The sequence below is a fragment of the Antechinus flavipes genome, chromosome 5 (genome assembly GCF_016432865.1).
Source record: "Antechinus flavipes isolate AdamAnt ecotype Samford, QLD, Australia chromosome 5, AdamAnt_v2, whole genome shotgun sequence".
Taxonomy (NCBI): domain Eukaryota; kingdom Metazoa; phylum Chordata; class Mammalia; order Dasyuromorphia; family Dasyuridae; genus Antechinus; species Antechinus flavipes.
This window is the reverse complement of record NC_067402.1, coordinates 36,407,688-36,431,886: the sequence shown is the minus strand read 5'-3', so window position 1 is coordinate 36,431,886 and position 24,199 is coordinate 36,407,688. Positions and strand designations below refer to the sequence as shown.

The following is a 24,199-nucleotide window of genomic DNA, read 5'->3' as shown; positions in this document are numbered from 1 at the left end:
TACAGGGCCTAGGCACTGGGCCTGAAATCAGGAAAATCTGAGTGCAAATTCAAGCTCACTTATTAGCTGGGTGACTCTGGGCAAGTCCCTTCATCCAATTTGCCTTAGTTTCCTCATCTGTAAAATGAGCTGGAGAAGGAAATGGCCAATTATTCCAGGGTCTGCTGAGAAAACACCAAATAGGGTCACAAAGAGTTGGATACAACTGAAAAACACCCGCTTTAGTGATGACGTATGATGACACAAAACTAAAAACAAAAGTTTCAGGAGAAACAAAGATCTGTTTCCCAGGAATTTCAAGCCAAAATTCTCTATAAAAGCTTCACATGCTCTAAAGCCCATAGAGATGCATCTTTGAAGAGCAGAGAAGTGAAACTCCAGTCTTGAATGACTATATGGCTAAATCACATAAACCTAATCAGTCTGCTGATTTGTAAAATGGACATAATCTCATTTACGGTAGTCCCCTCTCAGGAGATGCAATAAGGATCCATTGAAAGCAATAACTATATAACTCGTGTTTTACAGACCCTAAAGTCTTACATGATAATAATAGCTAGCATGTATATAATCCTTTAAGATTTGCAACATATTACTTTATATGTTATATTATTGAATCCTCATAGCAACCCTAGAAGGCAGATTTAGTGATCTCAGAGACACACAGCCAGCAAGAGTCTAAAGTCACATTTGAATTCAGGTTTCCTTTTTTTTTTTTTTTTTTTTTTGTAAATAATAATAGCCTTTTATTTTCAAAATACATGTAAAGATAATTTCCAACATTTATCCTTGCAAAATCCTGTGTTCCATATTTTTCTCTCTTCCTCACCTCCTCTCCCCTCCCCTAGACAGTAAATAATCCAATATAGGTTAAAGGTGCAATTCTTCTGAACACATTTCCACAATTATCACCCTGCACAAAAAAAATCAGATCAAAAGGGGGAAAATGAGAAAGAAAAAGCAAGGAAGCAAACAATAACAAAAAAGGTGAAATTACTATGTTGTGATCCTCATTCAGTCCCCATAGTCCTCTCTCTGGGTGTGGGTGGCTCTCTCCATCACAAGTCTATTGGAACTGGCCTGAATCACCTCGATGTTGAAAAGAGTTAAGTCCATCCGAATTGATTGTCACATAATCTTGTTGCTGTATACCATGATCTCCTGGTTCGACTCACCTTTCTTAGTATCAGTTCATGTCAGTCTCTCCAGGTCTCTCTGAAACCATCCTGCTGATCATTTCTTATAGAACCATAACATTCTATAACATTCCCATGCCATAACTTATTTAGCCATTCTCCAACCGATGGGCATCCAATTCCTTGCCACGAAAAAAGAGCTGCTACAAACCTTCTTGCACATAGGAGCCATTTCCCATTATTATGATCTCCTTGGGATAGGGCCCCAGTAGAGACACTGCTGGATCAAAGGGGATGAACAGCTTGATAGCCTTTGGGCATAGGAACCTAGGAACTCTTGATTTTGAGTCCAACATTCTATTCTACTATATCAGCTAGCTGCCTACATATAAATAGTGGCTATCATTATTAACATATAGAAAGAAGCATTTCAATGTTCTGTAAGACTTTTTGAACTTGATATTTATATTGAGGAGACAGACTACAAGAGAGACAGAGATTAAAAAACAGAGATAGAGACGGAGAGGAAACAAAAATACTGGAAATGAGCAAAAATAATGTTGATTTAATTGTAGATAATTAAGGAAAGAATGTTTTACATTAAACCAGAGAAACAAACAAACGTCTGGGCTCCTTGCTGAAAGGAAGGAGGTTTGAGTTGCAACCAGAGAGTGTGGATCTGAAGGCATGTCCTTCCCACAATCCCTGTGCAATCCTGGATGTCACCTTTCCTTCCTGGGACTATTTGCTCACCTGTAAAAAGGAAGGGCTGGAGGAGACAGTCTCTAAGAGCCCTGCCGAATCTAATGCCAGGCTCCTGTGAAATGTGCGTTTTAGATATTCTTACTCTTTCTCCAAGGGTTGTTAAAATAGAAATAAACAGCTCTCACAAATGCCACCAGTTCTGCTCTGAGGACATATGGGTTCCCTAACATCACTTCTCTATGCCAAAACTGCTCAATAAAACCCACAAGGCTTATAGGAAAAATGGGATGAGGGGCATGATGCTCAAAAACTTCATCAGCAACACAGCAAAAAAAAAAAAAAATCCGAACAGTAGCATCCTGTTATTTATATATAATTTCATTCATATATACATGGCTAAGACATACATAAACACTATAATAAATGCATCAACCTGGATGTAAAAAGCTGAGAGATATTATCTGTGGCTGGGGCTTCACAAGCAGGTTTCTGGGACCCAGGGTTGTAGGAGCAAGTTGGGCAGACTACTGGAGAAGCAATGGGGGGAAAAGGGAGGATTAGGGACCAATACTCAGCCCCCTCACCTCCAATGCACCAGAAAATAACAATAAATATGGCTCTTACCTTGAAAAAGACCTGAAATCTTTCCCAAGTGGCCATTACTGATAACTTATACTCAGAAGGGTTACAACTTGTGGGTTATTGTGAAGCTGGCCATTTTCTACATTCTTGCTGTTACAGTTGAAATTGTGCATAAGCAAACTAAAAGCAAGGTATGCTCCAATTATTCCTTAATATAGCAATTGCTTTGGAACAAACAGGTTTTCTAAAGGAGAGTTTGTAGCTAAACTGTGGGATAAATCACCACACACTGTGACATCATTGAGATAGGAACGCGTTCATTAAAATTCTGCCTCACTTACAAACTGTGCAAGTCATTTAAATGTCTGCCTCGATTTACTCAACTGTAAAATGGGTATAATTGCAGCATAGGTCTGTCCTGAAGATAAAATACCTGTAAATGGTAAAGGCTATATAACAGTGGTTCTCAAAATATGGTCTAGAGAACCTTGGGGATCCCTGAAACCCTTTTAGAGGGTCTACAAATTCAAAAATAGTTTTTATTTCCAATATGATAAATGTCTATAAATATAACCCAGATAAACAAAAACGTTTGGAGAGAGCCTCAATCATTTTTAATACGATAAAGATACTGAAAACAAAAGTTTGAGAACCATTGGTATATAATATAAATATGACACTAAAATCTCACAGGGTGGATTTTTTTGTTCTCTTCTTTTTAAGGATTTAGAAACCCCTTTTGATGTTTGCATTAGTTGCTTTATTTTTATTTTCAGGTTCAAGTTAACAGTAACTTTTTAAACATCCGGGGTTTACACGTTCGCTCTTTCTCACTTCCTGGGTGCCATTTTTCCATTTTTGGATTCTAGTTTCCAAGGCAAAGGTCTAAGAGAGAAAGGGCTGGATCCCGAGGGGAGGAGACCTGGGTTTCAGAGCTCTACTTCGAAGCCCTCCGGCCTCAGTGACTGTCAGGGAAGAGGTAAAACAATCACAGGGATTCACCCAAACGGCAAGTATTTAGGAAGCTCCTGCTGCACGCCGCAAAGCTCCCTGGCTCCGCTCGCTTTTGGAAGGGGGCGGTGGGGGGAAGAGTCCACCCAGTCTGGAACACGGGGAAACTTCTACTCTACAGCTGGGAAACTAGAGCTCGAGGGAAGGGTCGCCCTCGCCTCCCCGCGTTTGCGCCTGCGCGGCACAACAGGTGGCTAGTCCGCCCCCTCGCTGACGCTTCTGCGCGTGCGCATACGCGGATGGCGTGACAGGTGAGCGCGAGGCGCGGCGTCTTCATGAGGAAGTTGTGAGGCCGAACTAAGCCTGCCAGGCCTGGGCCGACCGAGGCGGGGCCCGGGCGTGGCGCCGTTGCTGCCTCGTCATTTTCTGGAGATGAGGTGGAAGCGACGTCCGGGAGGAGGAGGAGGAGGAGCTACGCTGGCGGAGGGGAGCCGGCTCTCGGGCAGGAACCCCAAGTGAACCGGGCTCCTGTCTAGCGGGGGCTCACTCTGTAGGGGGCTCGGGGAAGGAGGGTAAGCCGGAAGTCCCGCCCCTCCGCGGGAGGCATCGGGGGCCATGGACGCCGCGACGCTGGAGCGGGACGCGGTGCATTTCGCTCAATTGGCGGTGCAGAAGGACCAGGGAGGCCGTTACCAGGAGGCGGTGTTCTACTACAAGGTGCGGCCTGGGGAGGGGAGGCAACCCCCCCCTTACCCTCCGCGTCTGCTTCCAGTCTGTGGAGCGGGGAGACCCGGAGGGCGAAAACCCGGGCTCGCTCCTGTCCCTCGGGCCCCGCCCCTTTCATTCTCCCGGGAGGGCCTCCGTCACCTGTCCAGAAATCCAACTAGGATCCCTCCCCTCCCACGTGATCGCAGGGAGACCCCCCCCCCCCCCCCCGTGCTACCTACTAGAGAGAGTCCCCGCCCCCCGGCCATCCTACTTTGGGGGGACTCCGAAACTTCTATAATTCAATCTCTATCGACTGGAATTGTATTAGATTAAAAAGTCGGAATTTTACCCCACAATTCAGTGCCATTTTGGAGGTGATAGACATCTGAGTTTGGGGATGACCAAACTGACGTCCACCTTCAAATGGCACGTCTGCCTCTGTGAAATGGGCTCTGGTCTCCCTCTGTGAAAGGGTCACACTCCCCTGGAGCCCCCGCTGCCCAACGGGGAGCTGGAGGGTCCGAAAGCTTAGTCACGGCTGCCCGACAGCGCGATTTTGTGTGGCCCTGAGAATGACTCGCTCACCCGTGATGTGGCCGTTTGGCAGAGGGTCTTGAGTTAGCAAGGATATGGGTGGGCTGCGGTCGCAGGGACTTCTTCAAGTGTAGATGCCCCTTGATTTTAAAGCAGATCAGATTTAAAATGTAACTCAAAATAATATTTTTAGAAGGAGGTAATTTCTCACAACTTCTGGTCTGGACTGCATTTAACCTTGATTCTCTCTCCCGTTCTGTGGGCTCGATGGGGCCGTGACAGAGCCTTTGGACATATAATGCCACATTATTTTCACGGTATTAAGATAGTTTTAGAATCATTAGATGCAAAACTGTCATGTTCCACCCAAAGAGGATTTGTGAATTCAGGTGTGCATCCTTTTTTGCAGTAAGTTTTGTAATCCTCTCACTTACACTAACTAGTGGAAAGGCTCTTCACCTGTCAGCCAGCCCCCTTCCCTTAACATGCTTGGCCACAGAACCGGTGGCAAGAAAGAGTTGGAGGAAAGACTTGTGCCACCAGGAATCAAGCATAATTAGCTACTTAATTCCCACGACAAATTATATAAGGTGTTCATTTAAAATAAATTTACTTTAATGCAAGGGCCGCTAACCTGAACTGTCCATTTTGCTGGGGGAAAAAAATTGAAGAAAATAATTTCTTGGCATCTAAATAGTCTACTTAGATTATTTTTAATAATCTTTTGGCTTTGTGCTTTAGTTATGATTAATTTCCCCACATTTTGAAAAATGTATTGGATAAGGGTTATTGGCTAAAGCAAATGATTAACATTCACATTACTGTTTCTCTAAGAAAACTTATCCCATACAATCCCATACACTTAATGTATGTACTTTGATGATAGAAAAATTGTTAGGAAGTGAACAAAAGACATAGTTGACTACTTCGTAATGGAAAGAAGTACTACTTTCAAAAGTATTCAAATCTAATTTTGATTTTTTTCATTAAAATGATGAATATGAAAACATTTAAAGATAATTCATATTGTAAGCAGTGATTTTTGTTGTTTGTTTCTTGTTCTTCTAAAATGTCAAAATAAAATTTTTTTTTATTTTTTCCCCCTTTTCTTTTTTTTTTATTATAGCTTTTTATTTACAAGATAAATGCATAGGTAATTTTTCAGCATTGACAGTTGCAAATCCTTTTGTTTCAACTTTTTCCCTCCTTTCCCCCACCTCTGATCCCAGATGGCAGGTTGACCAATACATGTTAAATATGTTAAAGTATAAGTTAAATACAATATATATATATGTCCAAACAGTTATTTTGCTGTACAAAAAGAATTGGACTTTGAAATAGTATGCAATTAGCCTGTGAAAGAAATCAAAAATGCAGGCAGACAAAAATAGAGGGATTGGGAATTCTATGTAGTGGTTCATAGTCATTTCCCAGAGTTCTTTCCCTGGGGTAAACCGATTCAGTTCATTATTGCTCTATTGGAACTGATTTGGTTCATCTCATTATTGAAGAGAGCCATGTCCATCAGAATTGATCATCATATAGTATTGTTGTTGAGGTGTATAATGATATCCTGGTCCTGCTCATTCACTCAGCATCAGTTTGTGTAAGTCTCTCCAGGCCTTTCTGAAATCATCCTGCTGGTCATTTCTTACAGAACAATAATATTCCATAACATTCATATACCACAATTTACCCAGCCATTCTCTAACTGATGGGCATCCATTCATTTTCCAGTTTCTGGCCACTACAAACAGGGCTGCCACAAACATTCTTGCACATACGGGTCCCTTTCCCTTCTTTAGTATCTCTTTGGGGTATAAGCCCAGTAGAAACACTGCTGGATCAAAGGGTATGCACAGTTTGATAACTTTTTGAGCACAGTTCCAAATCGCTCTCCAGAATGGCTGGATGTGTTCACAATTCCACCAACAATGTATCATTGTCCCAGTTTTCCCACATCCCCTCCAACATTCCGCATTATCTTTCCGTGTCATTCTAGCCAATCTGACAGGTGTGTAGTGATATCTCAGAGTTGTCTTAATTTGCATTTCTCTGATTAATAATGATTTGGAGCATCTTTTCATATGGTTAGAAATAGTTTCAATTTCTTCGTCTGAGAATTGTCTGTTCATATCCTTTGACCATTTATCAATTGGAGAATGACTTCATTTCGTATAAATTAGAGTCAGTTCTCTACATATTTTAGAAATGAGGCCTTTATCAGATGGTAAAAATGTTTTCCCAGTTTATTGTTTCCCTTCTAATCTTGTCTGCATTTGTTTTGTTTGTACAAAAACTTTTCAATTTGATATAATAAAATTTTTTTATAAAATGTCTTATTTTTAGGAAGCTGCACAAGCCTTAATTTATGCTGGGATGGCAGGTTCAACCTTAGAAAACATTCAAGATAAAATAAATGAGTATTTGGAAAGAGTTCAGGCTCTCTATTCAGCGGGTAAGTGAAGGATTTTGAAAAATATAAATCTGCCATTAGATGAAACATTTTAAAATTCAGTTGTTAATAATAAAGATCTCATTTCTATAGCACTTTCCTTTCTACAGATATTTCTGTGGGGAGGCAAGTGATATGGATATTATCCTCATTTTATAAATGAAGAAGCTGAGACCTGAGAGAAGTGACTGCCCATAGTACCATAGCTAGTGAGGAGCTGCTGAAACACAGAAGTTTTCTTACTAATTTCTCCTATTTAATGCTACTTTTTTCAAAAGCACTTATTTAGAGTCTGAAAGATTTACTCTGAGAGTAAATTAGCCATAATTAGTATTGTCCATAAATAATTTTCTGTGTTATACATAAAAAAATTTTATTTTACCTTTTTTTATTTGTAGTTTTCTTTTTTCATATAAATGCCATTTGATTATTAAGACAACTGTGACTAGTCAGAATTAAGAGATAGGAATTTTTTAAAGTACCTTAAAGGTTAACATTTAACCTTTTCAAAATCTGCATTTTCAGATTGAACTTTTAAGAAATATTTTTCCTTTGTAAATTCTACCCAGAGCTGGAATAGAGATCCTTTTTTCTTTTTCTTTTTTTTTTTTTTTTAAATTTTTTTATTTAATAATTACATTATATTGACACTCGTTTCTGTTCCAATTTTTTTTTCCCCTCCCTCCCTCCACCCCCTCCCCTAGATGGCAAGCAGTCCTTTATATGTTGGATATGTTGCAGTATATCCTAGATACAATATATGTTTGCAGAACCGAACAATTCTCTTGTTGCGTAGGGAGAATTGGATTCAGAAGGTATAAATAATCCGGGAAGAAAAACAAAAATGCAGATAGTTTACATTCGTTTCCCAGTGTTCTTTCTTTGTGTGTAGCTGCTTTTGTCCGTCATTTATCAATTGAAACTCAAGTCTCTTTGTCAAAGAAATCCACTTCCATCAAAATATGTCCTCATACAATATCGTTGTCGAAGTGTATAAGGATCTCCTGGTTCTGCTCATTTCACTTAGCATCAGTTCATGTAAGTCTCACCAGTCCTCTCTGTATTCATCCTGCTGGTCATTTCTTATAGAACAATAATATTCCATAACATTCATATACCACAATTTACCCAGCCATTCTCCAATTGATAGGCATCCATTCATTTTCCAGTTTCTAGCCACTACAAACAGGGCTGCTACAAACATTTTGGCACATACAGGTACCTTTCCCTTCTTTAGTATTTCTTTGGGATATAAGCCCAATAGAAACACTGCTGTAGAGATCCTTTTTTCAATCAAATAATAGAAAATAATTAATTGGGACTTACACATAAACATAAGCCTAGATTCTTATTATTCTTTGCCCTCTTTGGCCACCATCACTACAAAAGCAATGATGCTGGCTATTGTACCAAGTGTTAATTTGTAGTTTTCTTGGTTTCATGCATTGCCATGGCCAAAGAATAGCCAGTCTTTGGTATTTTGCAAAGCTGCACAAAAGTAAGATTCTGTCTTAACCAGAACCATAAAAAAAGCCTTTGATAACAAAGTAGGATCTGTCAGAGCTTGTGCTCCCCTGGTTACTTGGAAGCTGTGCCATGATAAAGGATCCATGGAGGACAATGGAGGAATAAAAATGGGAAAGGCACCTGAACGTAACCATTTGTGTCCATAGGAGATTATGGCTGGTTACATTAATGGTGAGAGGAATTCTCAAAAGTGTGGAAAAAAATCTAATACCTTATTACTGGTGGGGGAAAAAAAAGAGGATAACTAAAAGATTAATGACTCCAACCCATATAACCAAATATAACCAACATCTTCATGAATTGTTTGAGATATTGATGAAGATTATACAAGGAAGCCAGCAAGATTTTGCATCTAATTTTCCACAGTAACCCATATCTAACCGTTATGTGATTCTTTAAAAGATAAAGAAAATACAAAACCCCACTATACTTATAGTTAATTATAAACAACATTTTGATTAAGCAGAATGCTTTAAAGTCCTTCCTCCAACCAGGTGGTATGTTTTATATCATACACATACAAATATACATACATATATAAACATATTACTTGGTAGGAATTCTGCTGTATATGTATATAGAAAGAAACCTCTTATTCTATTAAATACAATAACATATGTAATTTTTATAATGTATTTTATTTATATATTTTTATAACATATAATGCAGAATACTTTGAAAGATACTATAAAAACAGAAATCACTTTTAACTCTTGGATCACCAATGTGAGAAAAGTGGGGATTTACAGTATATTTGCCAAAGATATTAGCTGCTGTTACAAAAGAAATCCATTACATGAGTCCATGTTGGATTCCCCATAGATCTGGAGTTCTTAACCTTTTTTCTTGGAACCCCTTAGAAATCTAATGAAGTTTATTGATGCTATCAGAATAATGGTGTGTGGCTTATATTCATAATTGGGGGAATATTAAATTTCAGCTAGAGATTAGGGCAAATAATGATATAATTTTTTTCCCCCATCTCAAGTTCTTGGGCCCAGGTTAAGAATCCCTGCTGTAAATGTCAAGATATTCCTATTAGCAGTCACCTTACAGTGATTGCATTAAGTTCTAGAACATTGCATAGCTTCTTAGATAAGATCTATAATCACTCAAAGAATTTGGTTTAATGCTGGAAAAACCAAATGGACAAAGAATGTACATATTCACATAAATCTTGAGAGAAAGATTGTATAGATGGGAGAAATCTTGGCCTAAATTTTAAGAAGCGATGAGTGGGCTGGTTTGTAAGCAAGATCTCTTTATGGCCCCAAACTTTTCTTTGGAACAAAAGTTCATCACTATTAATACTCTTGTTCTACCACTGTTGTCATAACGGTCTGCATTAAGTCTCCAAAGAATTTATTAGAGGATAATGGAAAAGCAACTGGTAATGTAAATAGATTTAAATATGTTACCAACAGGGAATGGTGAAGACTTGGAGAAAAGAATGTTGTCAAAGAAAAGTCTGAGCAAAAACATTAGCTGATCACATGACTAGAGCAAGAGATAACCATCAGAAAATCAGAAAATGCTTTGTTTTCCTCAGGTTATTAAACAAAAAAACTAGCATATTATTGCATGAATCCTTTATAGTAAATGTGGGTAGGCATGGACAAGAATTACATGGAATAGGTAGACATAGGAAGATTGCAATTGGTCAGTGGATACAAACTTGGATCAGTAAAACTACAGATGTTATTTGAGGAGGTGCCTATTCATACACATGTAAACACACGCATGTGTGCCTTCAAAAAGCAACTAGTTAAGATACAATAAGCACTGGTCTTTGATTTCTGTCTGGGCTTGTTTCTGGCAAAGTCTAGAAAAAACTGTACAAGTAGATATTATGACCTGAAAGAGACTACTTTTGTTTTCTAGGAGTAAGCTCGCTTTTAACCATAAATGTATTTATCAGGTATTTCAATTAATATGTAACTATATCTCCTTTGCTAGTATGCATAATCAAGAGTTGATTATGTATATGTATTTGTGTAGGTATACAAATCATCTATAATCTAAATTTTCCACAAATACAAAATGACATATAATTGAGAACCTTATTTCATAATTTATTTTTGTTTTTATAATCCCTCTGTTTCTGGAATTAGCAAGGCTTTATTGTAGCATAAATAAAATTTAGCTTGCATGATGAAAAATTGGATAGTGTGTCTCCTTCCCTTCCCCCCCTCCCCCGTCCCAATTTCTCTCTTTTTTTTCCTGTAGGTATTAAATAGCAAAACTATCATGAAGAAAAAGATTAGGTGAGCATACAGATAGTGTATTTGTATGTGAGGAGAGAGGGAAGAACCCTTTTGATAGACTGATAATGTCTGTGGACCCCTTCTCAGAATATTTCTAAATAACTGAAGAAAATGCTAGATTTCGGTTGTTGGTTAGGGAAAATTTGATGTTTTTTTCCCCTATCCAAGTTCGGGCTCCCTGTAATGTTTTCATGGACTAGTCTTTGGATCTCAGGTTAAGAAATCTGCTTTAAAAAATTTCAGTGCAAGCAGTTGATAAGCATAAAAAGAAAAAATCTATTATTCCAAAAGAATACTTTTTTCCCCAACTTGACATGAAAATTGATTTGATTTGGGAGCAGAGGAGCAAGAATAGCTTAATGTTTGAGAGAGGCAATCGTGACTTTTTTCCCTAACAGGATTTAAGGGCTTATTGTCATGTGACAGACACTTTTAAGAGACTCACCAGTTTTCTGTCCTGTCTCCTAGCTAATTCAGAATCTCAAACTGAATGCAGTGACTTGATTGTCATGTGGCTGTGCTTTGGAACTATCTGAGGCAAAAGGGTGGTCCTGGTCACGCACACTCTGCCCAGCCCAGAGGAGGCAGCCTCACCATGATCACCTGCCCAAAAAGAAATACTAGATAAAAGGGGATATGTGCCTTGTGGCCTTGAAGTAAAGTGTGAAGCCTGAATTATTCTTAGTGAATATTAGATATAACAAAAAAAAAAAGTCTGTTCCAACCCACTGATCTAATCTAGTCAAGCCATTAATAAATATTAAGTACTTAGTATGTGCCAGGCCCTGTGCCAAGTGCTGGAATACAAAAAAAGACAAAAGGCAGTTGCTGCCCTCGAGGACAGCATGTCTAGTGGGTCAGCCAACTTGCAGAGAAGGTAGATGTTGATAAGCTAAAAAGGATCAGGTAGAAGAGTAGAATTAAGGGAAGCAGAAAAGGTTTGCTGTAAAAGGAGTTTCAGTGACATTTAAAAGAAGCCAGGAATTGGAAGTGAAAAGGGAGAGAATTCCAGGTATGAGGAACAACCAATGAGAATGCCCATAGTCAGTAGGTGACATATCTTCTGTGAGGAACATAAGTGGATTTCTGAGGAAGGGCAGTGGGGACTCAGCAGCCAGATACTAAAGCTCATATACCAAACAGGAGTCATTTCAGAGTTACCCTTTACTTTGTACTTAGAGAAGCACTTCTGCAGAGGGGGACAAATGCTGTTGGGAGAAAAAATATTGTTTGTAAAATTTAGGATAACAATTGAGCAGTGTTAAGAGGCAGAAAACTTGAACAAGAAAAAATTTCTCACATAAAATTGGAATTTCTTATGCTTATTTAGAAAAGGAGTTGAGTTCCCCTCAAGCCTTAAACTTAAAATTAAAGCAAGAAAACAAATGTAAGTTCTAATATTAAAGTATGACTTCTGAGCCTACTCAGCTTTTTTTTTTTTAATGAGACTAATTGAAGAATTTCTGGCAAAGAACACTTTTAATTAACTTATTACAGAGGTGCAGTACTTTCAGTCACCAAGCCTGTAATATCCCCTTAATAATGTCTATTTTAATTTGGTCCTAGTTCAGTCACAGAAGTGTGACCCTTTGAAGCCAAAGCAGCAGTTGGATTTGGAACGTGCCCGTTTCCTGGTGACACAGGCTTTTGATGAAGATGATAAAGGCAATGTTGAAGAAGCTATAGAACTATACACAGAAGCAGTGGATCTCTGTCTGAAAACAGTATGTTAAGCTAGCAGTTAATTTGGTGGAATTATGTTAGGGTAAGAAATTCTTCCACTTACAAGTGAATCACACTTAGAAATTGGCTGGAAAAAATATAGTACCTGTACCATCAGTTGCAGAATACATCTTTTTTTTTTTTTTTTTTTACTAGTTTTTTACTTTTTGCCCTGTTAATAGTTGCTTAGCCTTATTAACTATTACACAGTTTTGAGCAATGATACTTAAAAGATCTTCATTTAGCTTCAGTTTCTTTATTTGTAAAAAAAAAAAAAAAAAGGGGGGGGGGGAGGCAGAGGGGAGGGGAGCTGATTTTTATTCCTTCATGAAAATCTTTGATTTAATGATGGCACAAACCTGGGTATGTCTTACCAAGCTGGTATGTTATTTGTCAACCAAACAATAGGTAAAATATCTCAGCTCAACTCAGACTTGACTCTGGGGTGAATTTTTCAGCAACTCATAAGGAGTTATGATCAGAGAAATCACAGCTCTTTCAAAGTAAGATTTGCTCTACTTTCCTTACAGATTGGTTATCAGCATCAAATAGTGTGATTGTACATGTGAAAGCACTTTGCAAACCATAAAGTTCTGTGTAAAAGGAAACCATTTTCAAAATGTTATAAAAAACTATTATCTACAAGTTTTTTTTTCTCAGATTACTACTCCTGTTGTAGTCTAAAAGTTTCCTATAGATCCAAATGTAAATCCTTCAAAAAATTTTTTTTCTTATAACTTTTTATTGACAGAACATATGCATGGGTAATTTTTTATAATCTTATCCCTTGCACTCACTTCTGTTCCAACTTTTCCTTTCTCTCCCTCCACCCTCTCCCCTAGATGGCAGGCAGTCTTATACATGTTAAATATGTCGTATAGTATATCCTAGATATAATATGTGTGTGCAGAACCCGTACAGTTCTCTTGTTGCACAAGAAGAATTGGATTCAGAAGGTAAAAATAACCTGGGAAGAAAAACAAAAATGCAAGTAGTCCACATTCGTTTTCCAGTGTTCCTTCTCTGGGTATAGCTGAAAATCGGGGATTCTTAATTGATCTCTAACGATTGGACTTGGTCAAGTGATTTTGTTTTTGCTAAACTTTACAAATGTAATCATTAAAGGTGATTGTTCATTTACATTAGTGTAGAACCCCAATAATGATTCTTAATATGTTTTAAAATGTTTGGAAATATTAAGGAATCATTAGGCAACTTTTGAAAGTACTTTTAAAATGAATGCATGAATGAATTAACAGGTACTACTTTTTGAAAAAGAAATTCTTATAAATCCTAGTAGCTGAAATTAGTAGGAAAAGAGCCCATCACTATGATGTAGCTCCTCCAAGTATTATATTTCTTCAATTTTTCATAGACTGAAATAGAAAGTATAGTGTTTTAGTAATTTAGTTTATGAAGTTTGTATTATGAATTACTTAATATTTACAGAATGATAACCATCAATTCAAGTTTTAGATGTTTATTTCTCAGTGAATAGGGGTTCCTAAAATAGAGTAATATGGTCAGAGAGGGTTAGGCAATGAAGATTGGGAAAAAACTGGGAGACTTCTTGGATTAGGTTAGTCACAGAAGTCATTTCTTTTGCCTGCAGTGGCATCAATCACATTAGAAAGAAGCTCTCTTCTAGAAGTCCTCCATCTTAGATAGGAAATCACACCAAGGGAAACAGTGCCTGCCATACAAACTTGGGCTATCCACAGTTTGTATAGCCTTTTTAGCCATAGTAGCACAGTTGCAAGTTAAGTGGTTTTAAAAGCCAGACTTTTTAAAGTATGCTAAAATAACAACTTTAATTTTCCTTTCTTATTTTATTCTTATTTATAATTTTAATATTGCTTAAGAATCAAATTTATTGTATACTATACTTACAAGTTGGGTCATTTCTAATGTGCTGTGCTAAATGTATTAACTTAGAAGTATCCCAAAGCAAGCAATTTCTGTGGAAAAGAGGTTTTTCATTCAACCATAATTGTCTTATCAGTAATTTATCCATTTCCCCCCCTTAAGTCTAATGAAACTTCTGACCAGTCCTTGCAAAGTAAACTGAAACAGTTGGCTCGACAAGCTCTGGATAGGTAAGTTGTTAAATTGCTTCTTAACTTGTTGTTTATATTTTACAGTGAAATGTTTTGCTTAATTTAATTTTTTTAATGCAGGTTACTCTATTACCTGAAATTATAATGTTCACAATGTTGGAATTTGAAACAAACTTAATTTTTGCTGTTGCTGGAATATGACTGCTATTAATTGTCCTGTCAGCCTCTTCACTCCCATCTCTTTATTTAACATTTTCTTTGTTAGTGATTTTAGGGGTAGTTGGTTTCTGTTTCTGTTGCATTGTGTGCTTCATAGAAAACAGCTTACCAACCAGTATTTATGGAGTGTAGCAGATACATCTGTGATGTCCTGCCCTCTTTATTTTTCCATCTTGTCTTATAGAATCTTTAAATTGGAAGTGGGGTGGGGGGAGGGGGGGAAGAATCCGGATTACTAAAAATAGAGAAATTGTGTATGAGGCTACTTAGAATTTGTTCTAATCAAGTAATATGTATATATGAATGTCAGATCGACACATCATATAAGAGGAGTCATAAAAGGAAGCAGAGAAGGGAACCTGCATGTCCAGTTTCTAGAAAGGCTCTAAACCTCCATGAATAATTTGTGATGAGAGAACCTGGTGTTATATGATCATAATAGCTTTAAGAGGCTAAGATCCTTAACCTTAATAAAGAATTTAATTTTCTTTCTGGGAAAGCATGATGTAGAGAAATTACTATAACAGAATTTTCTGCTTTTACCTCCTACTTTAGAGCAGAAGCATTGAAAGAATCTATGTCAAAGCCATCTCAAAAGGACAAACCAGCCGCAGTTAAATCAAATCAGCCAATCAGAACATTTTTTCCACTGGGACCTGATTTTTCCTTGAATGACAAACCTCAAACAGTTAGAACTGTGCAGTCAAGTGAACCTCAGGGGCAGAGATACACAGCAGAAGAAATAGAAGTTCTCAGGTGCGTCAGGAAGTGTTTTATAACTGAAAGGAATAAAAAAAAAAAGTTGTGTTTTACTTAAATGAAACTTCTATGTAGCTAATTATTAGGTATTTAAAGTTTAATTTAAGGTTCTAGAATTTTGGGGAAAAAGTTGTATGGTATTATCAGGCCTGATCTGTTTCACTTTAGGGAATATTCATGTCAAAATATGAAATAACTTGCAATAAACATCAAATCTGTTACTAAAACTGAGGCAAAAGCATGTTTGTAAAAATGAAAAACAACTGTTTATATGGATTTAAAGTTTTCCATGATAGAATGTAGTAAGACAATTTTTCATTGTTTGAGAAATTGTGCTGCAGATTCCAAAATTGTGATATAGTTAAGATATTTAAAAGGCTAGGCCATCAGTATAATTCTGTTGGCGATTCTGCAAAAAACCCCAAAAGTTAAAGATTATCACACTAGGTTATACATGATTATTTTCATCCCCACTTTGATGGGTGGGATGCATATTGTAACTTTTTAAAAAAGTTAAATCTTAAATAGCTTCTATATTTGATTAATTGAATTCATTAATTAGTATTTATGCAATACTTTTTAAAGCTATAAAAGTTTCCTTAATAAGTATTGAATATATACTGTATGATATTGGTGCTATGAGGTATAGAGATAAAAATCAAACGTTTATAATCAAATGAACTCATTCATCTGAATCCATCCTTTTGGACTTGGGATGAGCTGTGTACAGACATTGATAGTATGAGGACATTTAGAGATAGGAAGAAATCAAACTGATTACCCTTATACTCTCACAAACTATTATGTGAAATTTCTATGCAGCTACAGGAACAAGTGTAACAGAGGGTTTCATAGTTCTTTAATACATTTTTTTGTTACATAATTTTATATCACTCCCAAGCTTTAATATGCTTTAATAATCAATGTTATATCTTAAAATGGACTTTACAATTTTAGGTTTTTTTAGTCAACAGAACTTTTGTTTTTTTATAGAAAGACATCCAAAATAAATGGTATTGAATATGTTCCTTTCATGAATGTTGACTTGAGAGAACGCTTTGCCTTTCCAATGCCATTTTCGTAAGTACAACTTACTGATTTTTGACTCCAAGATTACTTTTTAGAAAGTTAATTCCAAAATTATGAGTTCCAGAATACTAATTTTTTTTTCCATATCTCAGTGATAAATGTGGCAAGTTACCATTATCACCAAAACAAAAGGCAATATTTTCTAAATGGGTGCGACCAGATGATCTCACTAACAATCCTACAATGATCTATACCGTATCCAGCTTCAGCATCAAGCAGGTAAGCATTTTTTGTACAAAGTCAGATTAAGTTTAAAACTTAAAATAATCACTTCTATTTTATTTAAAGCTTTCTTAGTTTTTGTTACATGTTCAGATTTGGGGGGCATAGGGACAAATAAGTTCACATCAGCCACTCATGTATGATTTATATTCTTCAAGAGTTTCTGGGGACATTGAGAATTGAAGGACTTGGGGCAACTTGGTTGTGCAGTGAATGGAGCATCAGCCCTGAAATTAGGAGGACCTGAGTTCAAATGTGGCCTCAGACACTTAACACTTTTTAACTGTGTGACTCTGGGCAAATGATTTATCCCCAATTGCCTCAGCAAAAAATAAGAATTTAAGGACTTGTCCAGGATCACAAAGCATGTATCCATGCATGTTCCCATGCTATCTTGGGAAGCTCTGAAATATCAAAAACATATTTTCTTGAAAATTTGGTTTTTGTTGTAATAATATGATTCTTTTATAGCAGATTTCATGCCATGAACTTTTCAGTTTTTCATTTGAACTTTTTCTTTGTTTTCTGATTTGCACACTATATTAAAATTGAGCTGTCTGAGAGTTTGAGTTCCAGCTTTGACAAGGAATTGTAAAAAATAAAAAAGAAAATCAGAATTGCCCAAATTAGCATTTCAGTAGCACAACTATATTGTTTAAATGAAATTTGAGTATCTAGCGTTCTTATATAAGTGGGGATACTACTGTAGTATTCAAGGTATAGTACTGTCATGTTGTACTATCCATTTGCGATTGCTCTGAAATAATTTCCATAAAGCATTTTAGGATTGATTTGATTTTTTGGTGTTAGACTATTTTTGAGGAAGCTCCATTGTTCTACAACTTTAGTTAATGCTCTTAAAAAGGAAATAAAGATTAACAAGTAAAATTAAGTAGGTAAGAAAATTGTTTTTGAGTTGGACAAATATATACATATATTTTAATATTTTTCTTTTATCACTAGACGATAGTATCAGATTGTTCCTTTGTGGCATCACTAGCAATCAGCGCAGCTTATGAGAGACGGTATAATAAGAAATTAATTACAAGGTAATTATCCTATTATAAAATTTATTATTTGTAAGTCTTGTTTCAAAACAGTTAACTTAGGAAATATGCATACTGAGAAAGTGGTTGTGCTCTTTGAATATGCTATATGCTCCTTTTCTGCAAGTCTAGTCAATTCTTTTTAAAATTGGAAAATATGGCAAATTATCTTGAGAACATGATAAATGTACAAACACATAGATACCTAAAAATTTGTTAGGTAAGAGTATACATGCAGTGTTCTTTTTTTTTCTTACTATGACATTGTGAACTTGACTAAATTGTTACATATTTTAAATTTTACCACAGTATTATTGAACTCCTTATTTGATAAATTACAAAATATTCTGATTAAGAAATTACAAAATTCAGTTCAGAAAGACATTTTTCAAAACATAATTGGCAAAGATAAAAAATAGCTTCTGTCTTTAAGGACCTTACATTCTCCCATGTGGCTATAACACTTCTGCCAAGTAATTTCACAAGAGAGATGACTTCAGCAACTAGGAGGAACCAGGAAAGGCTTCACATAGCAACTGGTAACTGAGCTGACTTTTGAAGGCACATGGGAAGGCTGAGATGAAGAAGGCATGGGGCACAAGCAGGAGGTGGCCTGTGAAGGTGGGGGAACAACTCAGAGCCTGCTGTAAGAAGCAATATAAAATCAGCCTGGAAAGTGGGCGGCAGATTTAGGGCTTTAAAGGTTAGGCCCCAGCCTGGATTTTATCCTAGAAGTAATAAAAAGCCCATGGAGCTTCTTCAAGATCAGAATTGTTTTATGGATATCCGTTTGGCAAGTCTGTAGAGGATAATAGGGAGGCAGGATACTAAAAGCAGGGAGATAAGCTGAGGATTCTTGCACTGTTTCATATGGGAGGTAATGAAGATCTCAACTAGTATCACACGCATGTTGTCGAGAACAGTAGAATTAACTAGACTTTGCAGCGGATCATATATGAAAGTGAAGGGCTCTGCAAGGAGTAGTTAGTGAGGTGATTGGAAGCCACATTACAAGGGGTTAAGAAATGAATCAAGTGGGGAAATGGAGGCATTCAACTGGGAAAACAAGAAGAGGTGGAGGGGCTAAAGATCACAATAAGGATAATAATTTTTGGCGACATTATGATTAGTGAGAAGAATTTCATAGTTACGGTTTGTAGAAATAGGAGTGAAGTAGTAGGCTGCTGAGGTAGAAAAGAGATGAAGCTGATAGACACAGAGGTGAGGGCATTTGTGTATTGTAGTCACGAAGAAGATAGTTGTGAAGCAAAAGAAGAGGAAGAATAATTTAGATGGAGAATTACAGCAAAGATTTGGACCAGGTGATCTAGAGGGACAGAGTGTAGTTCAAATGGTGGGATACCTCCGAGTAATAGTGTCAAAGGCATATTGCAGACTTGGCAATGAGAAGGAAGGAATGTGCTGGCTCCTCCTGGCCCAGGCTCTCACCTAGGGCTGGAGAGATGACCAGAGTTCCATTAGTACATCACAAGGGCACAAAAGCTGACGATGAAAAGTTTCAAGTGGGAAGATGAAAGATGAAGGGGAGTGGGATGATCTGGTATTGGCTAAGAAATAGACTAGTTGATCAATGGAATAGGTTAGGTTCAAAGGACAAAACAGCCAATAACTTTAATAATATAGTGTTTGACAAACCCAAAGAGACCCCAGTTTTGGGGATAAGAACGCATTATTTGACAAAAATTGGATATTAGTATGGCAGAAACTAGGCATTGACCCACACTTAACATTATTCACCAAGATAAGGTCAAAATGGGTTCATGACCTAGGCATAAAGAATAAGATTATAAATAAATTGGAAAAGTATAGGATAGTTTACCTCTCAGACCTGTGGAAGAGGAAGGAATTTATGACCAAAGAAGAATTAGAGATCACTACTGACCACAAAATAGAAAATTTTGATTATATCAAATTGAAAAGTTTTTGTACAAACAAAACAAATGCAGACAAGATTAGAAGGGAAACAATAAACTGGGAAAACATTTTTACAATCAAAGGTTCTGATAAAGGCCTCATTTCCAAAATATATAGAGAACTGACTCTAATTTATAAGAAATCAAACCATTCTCCAATTGACAAATGGTCAAAAGATATGAACAGACAATTCTCAGACGAAGAAATTAAAACTATTTATAGCCATATGAAAAGATGCTCCAAATCATTATTAATCAGAGAAATGCAAATTAAGACAACTCTGAGATACCACTATACACCTGTCAGACTGGCTAGAATGACAGGGAAAGACAATGCGGAATATTGGAGGGGATGTGGGAAAACAGGGACACTGATACACTGATACTGGAATTGTGAACACGTCCAGCCATTCTGGAGAGCAATTTGGAACTATGCTCAAAAAGTTATCAAACTATGCATACCCTTTGATCCAGCAGTGTTTCTACTGGGCTTATACCCCAAAGAGATAGATATTAAAGAAGGGAAAGGGACCTGTATGTGCCAAAATGTTTGTGGCAGCCCTGTTTGTAGTGGCTAGAAGCTGGAAAATGAATGGATGACCATCATTTGGAGAATGGTTGATTAAATTGTGGTGTATGAACGTTATGGAATATTACTGTTCTGTAAGAAATGACAAGCAGGATGAATACAGAGAGGACTGGCAAGACTTACATGAACTGATGCTAAGTGAAATGAGCAGAACTAGGTGATTATTATATACCTCAACAATGATTCTGTTTGAGGATGTATTCTGATGGAAGTGGATCTCTTCGGTAAAGAGAGCTAATTCAGTTTCAATTGATCAAGAATGGATAGAAGCAGCTACACCCAAAGAAAGAACACTGGGAAATGAATGTAAACTGCTTGCATTTTTGTTTTTCTTCCCGGGTCATTTATACCTTCTGAATCCAATTCTCCATGTGCAACAAGAGAACTGTTTGGTTCTGCACACATATATTTTATCTAGGATATACTGTAATCTATTTAACATGTAAAGGACTGCTTGTCATCTGGGGGAGGTGTTGGAGGGAGGGAGGGGAAAAATCGAAACAGAAGTGAGTGCAAGGGATAATGTTGTAAAAAAAAATTACCCTGGCATGGGTTCTGTCAATAAAAAGTTATTTTAAAAAAAAGAAGGGGAGTGGGATGATTAATAATGGAATCAAGGTAGTTCAGGATGGTACAAAGGAATTGGAAGAAGAACTCTAGCTTATTAACTTATGGTGGATGAGAAGGAGAGGGAAGAGGTAGAGTAAGTGTTAAAGCATTTAATATGTTTTTGTTGAGTGATAATATGAAATTAGCTTTTTATGCTTAGTTATATGAAACAGCTTATGTATTTTAAAATTATAAAAATGTCAAAGGAAATTTACTTTGAGAGATATAAAATGTTGCATGATATGCTTAAAGTGTTATTGTGTCAAATTTCAACATAAAATCTTTTTATCTTTGTAAAAGCATAATTTATCCTCAGAATAAGAAAGGCGAACCAGAGTATAATCCATGTGGGAAATACATGGTAAAACTTCATATTAATGGTGTTCCAAGAAAAGTAAGTATGCTTTTAGATAAGTTAGAAAAATGACAGATAAGATAAAATTTAGTGCATTTTCATTTCTTTGCTTCCTTCCTTTTAAAATTTCTAAGGTGATAAAAAAATTGTGAATGAGATTTTTAAAATATTATATAGACTACAACAGTTTGTTATGAATAGGATACAAACTTTGACACTAATTTTGATCTGTATTGGTAGTAATAGTTATAATATTTAAAATAAATTTTTAAAGCAGATTACAGAAAAAATCCACGTTATAACAAGAAATATTTATAAGCTGTATTTGAAAGAACATTTAAATTCTGATAATGTCCTGATATTAGTGCCTAAATGAACTTTCAGACTATATACCTTTATTATTTTAAAAATGTCTATTGAACTAAAAAGAAGTAAAATTTGTAATTGTCGATAGCTCATTGTGGTAGGAAAAAATCATGAAACAAACATCCTCCTTCCCCTTTTAATGAAGAGGTGAGGAATTCCCAGACCTGGGTGTTGGATACCTTGGCAGACAATGATCAGTGGAGTTTGTTCAGCTTGTTTTTCTTCATTACAAGGAAGGATTCAGTTGTAGAAAAGGGATATCACTGTGAAGTACAAATGGAAGGCATTATTGAAAAAATATATCTTTTCCATCTACATTTGCAACTGATTGGATCATTATGTTTAGAAACAAAATCTTATTAGGCAATTTGGAAAGATGAGTTTATTTCTAGACAGCCACTATGGTTGTCTCTAAATCTCTAAAGCTCAGTTTTCTTTTTTCCTTTTTTCTTTTTTTTCAAGAAATAAACCCTACATGCTAAATTACCACTACTAGGACTATATCTAACAGAAATGCAAAAAAAGAGGAAAGATCCCATGTGTAAATATGATTTAAATATTTATAGCAGCTTTTATGGTGGCAAAAAAAAAAAATTGGAAATTAAGGGGCTGCCCATCAGTTAGGAATGATAGAACAAACCAAGTATTTAAATGTGATAGAATACTCTTTTGCTATGAGAAACAAGGAAATAGATGTTTTCAAAAAGACATGGAAAAACTGGTATGAGCTGCTTCAGAGAAGGGGGAGCCAAACAAGAATAAGAATGTATGCTTGGATGTCATTATGATAAATTGATGGAGATAGTAACAATTTACACAATCACACCACTACCATAAAGGTAACTTGGGAAAGTTAGAAGAACTATGTTCAATATAATAACCATCCATGGTGCCAGAGGACCAGGGTTGAAGCATTCTACCTATCCCCTGACAGAGAGGTGATGGATTCAGAGTACATAATGAGACATGTTTTAGAACATGGAATTTGTTTTGCTTGCCTAGCATATTTGTTACGAGGAATTTATCTTCCTGAAACCTTTCCTTACCATGGTGAAGATATAGATGATAGAAGTGTAAAGAATAGATATATAGTTTTTTTGTTTGTTTGTTTTTAAATTTCATTGATTGCTTGAGGTGTGTCATACAAAACTATTGCATTCCTAAGGTGCTACATGCATATAGCTAGTTCTTAAAAAAAAAAAAAAAAATCCATATAGGAACAGTTTTCCTATTTGGATTACTGGATAAGTTGTTGATGACAGATTTCTTAAAAGTGTCTTACTCCATATTATATAAAAGTGATTTTTACATTAATGTTTTTCAAATGATATTATAAACTGATCTAAAAATCATACTATGTAGAGATTCTTTTCTACTGGTAAAGTGTATCTTATAGAAGGAATGTTAGTTTTTCAACCTTGAATAACATTTCTTTTAATTAATTTGTATAGAAAATAAAAGTTTATTTTGTGTCAATGAAAAAACAAAAAGTAGTTTTTGATTATTCGAATAGTAAGGTACTTTTCTATATTCACATAAAATGCTATTTCCAGGAATAGGTTAATTGTGATGGTAATAGCTCTGCACATTTAACTGATTGAGATGACCAAATCCCTCTTGCTTTTCTTATTAGCTTGTTGGGATCAAGTAAAACGTTACCTAAGAATATGTTGACTAGGTTAAGAAAATGAAATCATTGGTGTCTCATTTCACCACTGAATAGTTCTATATTTTTTTCTTTTTAATAAGTAATATTTCTTGGCACAGAATAATTTTGCTTGATGAAAGTTTTTTTTAATTGCCTAATTGTAATTGTAAAATTAATTTTAATTGTTTTCTTTTCCAAGGTAATAATAGATGACCAATTACCAGTTGATCGAAATGGAGAACTACTCTGTTCTTATTCTAATAATAAAAGTGAATTGTGGGTGTCTCTCATAGAAAAGGCATATATGAAGGTCATGGGAGGATATGATTTTCCAGGATCCAATTCAGTAAGCATCAAATGGTTTGGAAGCATAATTTTAAATACAGAGTGACTGAGTATAACTTCCTTCTAGGTAGGAAGGCTTTAAAGCAAAACTTTCATTTAAAGGAGACTTGAAAGTAAAACAGTGTAATCACAGAAAAGCATTATAAGCTATTTTAAGAATTCAAATTTCCTTGTATTGTGATGACTTATGGATATAGATCCAGAATTGGAGGGGAAGAAACCTTGATATTTTGTTTTCTTGCTTTGACAGTGCCACATCAGTACAATTCCTTTTTTCTTAGCCTGCTCGGATTAGAAGGGCTATAATTTTCTGTCATCACTTTGTTAGCCACCCAGCTTCTGTGTACCTCATTTGGTTCTGTGAGAAATGAGAGCAC

General features: G+C 36.1%; 1 protein-coding gene across 1 annotated transcript in view; it reads left to right on the top strand.

The window, feature by feature from the left end:
* Window positions 1-3,175: 3,175 nt before the first annotated feature.
* Window positions 3,176-24,199, top strand: part of CAPN7 (calpain 7) — a 39,018-nt gene continuing 17,994 nt past the window's right edge. The window contains exons 1-10 of the mRNA XM_051961489.1: window positions 3,176-4,091; window positions 6,966-7,074; window positions 12,429-12,586; window positions 14,613-14,680; window positions 15,416-15,616; window positions 16,613-16,699; window positions 16,801-16,927; window positions 17,894-17,979; window positions 21,409-21,502; window positions 23,677-23,823. Of these exons, the coding sequence (XP_051817449.1) occupies window positions 3,990-4,091; window positions 6,966-7,074; window positions 12,429-12,586; window positions 14,613-14,680; window positions 15,416-15,616; window positions 16,613-16,699; window positions 16,801-16,927; window positions 17,894-17,979; window positions 21,409-21,502; window positions 23,677-23,823 (1,179 nt within the window). The 5' untranslated portion in view covers window positions 3,176-3,989. The remainder of the gene's footprint in view (window positions 4,092-6,965; window positions 7,075-12,428; window positions 12,587-14,612; window positions 14,681-15,415; window positions 15,617-16,612; window positions 16,700-16,800; window positions 16,928-17,893; window positions 17,980-21,408; window positions 21,503-23,676; window positions 23,824-24,199) is intronic.